This window comes from Leptonychotes weddellii, chromosome 10 (assembly GCF_054177405.1).
Source record: "Leptonychotes weddellii isolate Sample4059 chromosome 10, ASM5417740v2, whole genome shotgun sequence".
Lineage (NCBI taxonomy): Eukaryota > Metazoa > Chordata > Mammalia > Carnivora > Phocidae > Leptonychotes > Leptonychotes weddellii.
Genome location: NC_138378.1, coordinates 100048881 through 100054399, shown reverse-complemented (window position 1 = coordinate 100054399; position 5519 = coordinate 100048881). Strand labels below are relative to the sequence as shown.

Genomic DNA, 5519 nt, shown 5'->3' with positions numbered 1-5519 from the left:
CATGACCTGAGCCGAAGGCAGTCGCTTAACCAACTGAGCCACCCAGGCACCCCAGTAAGAACCTTATTTTAATAAATACTAAAATTTAGAGAGGAACACTAAAATTAAAACTTATTAAAACTATTGAATGAGGGGCGCCTGGGTGGCTCAGTTGGTTAAGCGACTACCTTCGGCTCAGGTCATGATCCCGGAGTCCCGGGATCGAGTCCCGCGTCGGACTCCCTGCTCGGCGGGGGGTCTGCTTCTCCCTCTGACCCTCTTCCCTTTCGTGCTCTCTGTCTCTCATTCTCTCTCTCTCAAATAAATAAATAAAATCTTTAAAAAAAAAACTATTGAATGAATTACAAGAAATAACATTACTGGTACCATTTGTGACCATCCTACTAATTATGTATTAGGTTACATTGTTACAAGTTTTGGTTCTACTGTATTCTTTTATCTAGTTTATTTATTTTTAATCTAATAGTTTTAGCATTAATAATTTGGTAGTACTTTTAGCTGTTAGTCCTGGACTAATGAGTTAATATTTATAAAATGCTTAAAAATGAGTCTGGCAATAGTGGATACTATGTCAGTGTCCCTAGAATAATTTTAAAATACATAAATAATAATAATAATGGCATTTTATTATAGAGATTAAGGGAATCTGTTTTATCAGTTGCATTGCATTTATGAGAGGAGAGGAAAACACAAACATTGGTTTCTAAATTGTATACCAGAATTTTTTTAGTCATTATTCAGTACAACTTTAATAACTAAGTGTGTTGTCAGGCACTGGTATATATACACACTTTTAGGTGAGATCAACCCAATTTGACTTTTATGGAATATAAAGATATATAAAGAATATTTTATGAGAATAGAAACTCAAATAATTGTATTGGAATTCTGTGTTTTTAAAAGGTAGTGCTAGAAATTGTTGGCTGTAAATTCAGGGTATAATGTACTTTGTTTTTAAAAAAGTTTGGGGTGTCTGGCTGGCTCAGTCAGTAGAGCATGTACGTGACTCTTAATCCCAGGGTTGTGAGTTCAAACCCCAGGTTGGGCACAGAGCCTACTTAAAAATAAAAATAAAAAACAAAGCACACAGTTTGTATCCATCTTAACTTTAACTTTATTATTTCATTAGTTTGTTTTGAAAAGATATCTTTGCTGCTTATTTTTCTCTTTCTCAAATTAGCTACCAGTTGCTTTTTCCTACTGTATACATTCATCTCTTACTAACTTCAAAATATCATATATAAATTTCATGTATTTATGTATACCCTTCTATACAGTTCAATTGGAATTTCATCAAAAGCTTTTAAGACCTGAATTTCTATAACAAATTTTATTCAAGAATATCATAGGTAATACATTACATTCATTATCCTTCTACTCTTTGGGCTTTAGGAAGAGCCAGTGTGTGTTTTATAGTTAAATAAAAAAACATGTAGGCCTCATATGATGATTATGTGGTAACAATATATCCTTTTCCTTTTTGACTAAGATTAGGCTACAAGTGTGGGTGATTTTCTCAATCTGTGCTCATCAGGATATCAGAGAGTGTGAAATAGTTAGATTGGGTTTTATAAGAGTAATAAAAAGAAGAGTATATATGAATATCAGTTGAGGTTTTGTCTCAAAATTCTTTAACTTATTTTTGGGCAGAATGCACATGTATATATTAGTGGTGATTTTTAAAACTGTTCATTTTGTGCCAAGCTCCTTTTGAGTTTTAAAAATCTTCAGGTAATTATAGATACATGTTGACTCAGCATTGTTTTATTCTACATTCTCATAGCCAATTAAAAAGGTCAGAAAATGAAGGGCATCTGGGTGGCTCAGTCGGTTAGGTGTCTGCCTTGGGCTTATGTCATGATCTCGGGATCCTGGGTTAGGGTTAGGGTTCCTGCTCAGTAGGGAGCCTGCTTCTCTCTCTCCCTTTGCCCCACCCCCAGCTTGTGCTGTCTCTCTCTCTCAAAATCTTTTTAAAAAGTCAAAAAACTCGGTTGAGCGACTGCCTTCAGCTCAGGTCATGATCCCAGGGTCCTGGGATCGAGGCCCACATCGGGCTCCCTGCTCTGCAGGGAGCCTGCTTCTCCCTCTCCCACTCCCCCTGCTTGTGTTCCCTCTGTCGCTGTGTCTCTCTCTGTCAAATAAATAAATAAAATCTTTAAAAAAAAAAAAAAAGTCAAAAAATGACACCACATTATATAAAATGCATTATAAGTAATATTAATATTAGAAAATTTCAGAGACAAGCATCCTACATGCTATAAAAGGCATTATTTCCTTAAAAGTCTCATGTGCTTCTTGTAAACTATCTTCCTTTCTAATAAACCCAGCATGAATTTAGCTAGAGTATGCTTGTGGTGCATGAGACCTGAGAATTCTGAATGATGGAATTGTGATTCTTTTTTCTGCTTGTCTCTATTTTGTCAAATTTTCTATAATGAGTGTTTTCTGTTTTTATAATGGGAAAAATAGTATGATTTAAAATGTTAATACCTAAGAAATAAAACATATATAATAAAAGTATATTAGTATAGCATTTTGGGGTTTTTTTGTTTTTTTTGTTTTTAAGATTTTATTTATTTATTTGACAGAGAGAGACAGTGAGAGAGGGAACACAAGCAGGGGGAGTGGGAGAGGGAGAAGCAGGCTCCCCGCCAAGCAGGGAGCCTGATGTGGGGCTCGATCCCAGGACCCTGGGATCATGACCTGAGCTGAAGGCAGACACTTAACGACTGAGCCACCCAGGTGCCCCATTAGTATAGCATTTTGATAAGATTTCTTATATAGTGAACTTGCCTAAATATAATAGTATGTAAAATAAGATGATAGACATGATTTTCTAAGAATACATGTATATATTTATAACAGTAATAGCATCATTATTTTAATCCATCTTTGGGTTAACTACTGTTTATGTCTTCATCATTTGTATTATCATGTATTTTTTTAAAATCTAGATGAGAAATATTCGATTATCTGACTTCACTGAATCCTTGAAAAAGATAAAACGCAGCGTGAGCCCTCAAACCTTAGAAGCGTACATACGTTGGAACAAGGACTTTGGCGATACCACTGTTTAAGGAAAGACCTTTGTAAGCCTGCAGAACATTTTGCTTTCGAAGAGAGAAACACACCATCTTCATTGAATAGTTATCAGCTACAGAAATTGAGCCTAAGTTTACAGGACTTTTCAGAGTCTTACAATTAAGTCTTACTTGTGCACCCCAGCAGATGCACCATAAAACAAAATTTAAATAAAATATACAATGCAAATGGAGTATTTTGTTGAAGGCCTGTTCATGGTTATCCCGATGGGCACTGTAAGTTAGAGCACAACCAAAACTGATTCTGGTCTTCTTTACCAATATAATCATAATGTAAATAATAATTTGTATATTGTGTTGCAGATGAAAGTATTCCAGAGACAGTGAATGGTAGAAGACACAAGCGCCTTCGGTTGTTTGTCTTCTGATGTCTTTTCTTAAAATAATAATTTTTTCTATTTTCCTTTCCTACTGTTATCTTTACTACAGATGATTAGAATGCCAAACACTCTGAGTTTCTTTTTTTTTCTTTTCTTTTACAAGTCCAGTGTGCCAAATGAAACTTCTTCCTATGTAACAGTAATAGGAATAAGTATTTTGAAGGTTTTTTCTTTTTCATAAATCTACACATTAAATACTGCATTTCACTTTTCATTTTTCTGTTACCTTGTTACCAATTTAGAAAGCAATTTGTTGATAGCAACAAAGCAAATCTAGTAAAATAGAAAAAGAGACGGTTAGAAGGTTTGAGTCACTCTGTCATTACAACATGTAGATCAATCCTCATGTGACCTGCAGTATTTTTTTCTAATATATTTGTCAGAAATCTATTGTAGACTGTTAATTTATTCCTAATGGAGTTTATTTTCTGCTAGAATTATTCTAATATTTAAGAAGGCCAATTTTAACTGCTGTAAAAGTGGTTTCTGTGTGAGAGAAGGGAAGAACTGAGAGCTAAGACATTTCTAATTTATTGCTTATTGCTTTCTTACTGTTTACAGGATAATTATAAGCCAGTGGATCTACCATCTTTTATTCTTAATAATTATTAATCCCTTCAGTGAAACTTTAAAAAATTACTGAATTTTTATACATTGCATACATTTTATAGGTTTCTTGTGCTCACTTTGTTAACTAAAAAGTTAGTCTGTTAATCTGTCTTTTGTTCCCCAAAAATGTACAGTAATTGTTTCTCGTTTGTATAAGTATGCCTGGATTTTATTATAAAACTGTCATTGTAGGAAGTAGAGACTCATATCATGGCTTTTTAAATATTGTAATAAAGGCAAATGGGTATTTGCCCTTAGTTTACTGGTTAAAAGTTTGTTTACAGAAATTTTCTTTGGTGCTTTTATGTAAAATGTTATGGGCGGAAGGAATAATTTTATAGTAGTAACAGATTTTTTTCATTTAGGAAAAATATCTTTGGTTTTGGTTTTGAGAGAATACATTAAAATTAAAAACTTGCCCCATCTATATAGGAATTTTATAATGAAGACATACATTCGTCTTAATTTTAATCTTCTTGTTCCTGTTAAAGATTTACCTACATATAGAAGATGTATGGTTTAAGATAATGTGCTATTTATAGCTGTAACTTAAATGTCTCCTCTAATCATGACCTTAGAACTCCCTGGATAACAGAAATGAAGGTTGAGATAAATAGAAAAAAAATTTTAAGCCAGAACCATGCCCATTTTCAGTCATATGTTGTATCTTTTTAAGGTCTCAAACATTAAAGCATCAATTATAAAATACTGATAATGAAAGATGATGCAGTATACATGATGACAAGAATTGGGAATATCCAAAGTTAAAACATTTTCAATAAAGCTCATAAAATTTCACTTTGTATTTTCATTTAGAAAAGGATTAACATTGTTGATACTTGAATAACTGATCAGTCATATTAAAGGTCTATGCTTCATGTTCAACTTTTAAAATATAATCTTTAAATTTATCATGATTCTGCAGTAATGTAGTTCACTATTTTTATTGGAATAGTTTTTAGATAACAAAGATTTCAGATGTTAAAAGATAGAAAAGTCGGGGCGCCTGGGTGGCTCAGTCGTTAGGCGTCTGCCTTCGGCTCAGGTCATGATCCCAGGGTCCTGGGATTGAGCCCCGCATTGGGCTCCCTGCTCGGCGGGGAGCCTGCTTCTCCCTCTCCCACTCCCCCTGCTTGTGTTCCCTCTCTCGCTGTCTCTCTCTCTGTCAAATAAATAAATAAAATCTTAAAAAAAAAAAAAAGATAGAAAAGTCAAGCTAATATTGTCATAAACACTGAGTCAGAATTATATTAGTGAATGAATAACCTTCCATACAGTATAGAAGTTATTTTACTTCTCTGACCAAAGTCTGAAGTTGAGTTTAGAGCTAGAGAACTATTTTCTGTAACTTTTTATTTTATTTTATTTTTCGTTTAAGCTGGGCTTTTTTCCTCCTCAAAGAATGACCATGAAAATAAGATAATGATAC

General features: G+C 33.6%; 1 protein-coding gene across 5 annotated transcripts in view; it reads left to right on the top strand.

The window, feature by feature from the left end:
• SPAST (spastin) overlaps positions 1–4888 on the top strand; it is a 57915-nt gene extending 53027 nt beyond the window's left edge. For all 5 annotated transcript variants that reach the window (XM_031026267.2, XM_081796971.1, XM_006731618.3 and 2 more), the window contains one exon: positions 2955–4888. In XM_031026267.2, coding sequence (XP_030882127.1) covers positions 2955–3077 — 123 coding nt within the window. In that variant the 3' untranslated portion in view covers positions 3078–4888. The remainder of the gene's footprint in view (positions 1–2954) is intronic.
• The last annotated feature ends 631 nt before the right edge of the window (positions 4889–5519 follow it).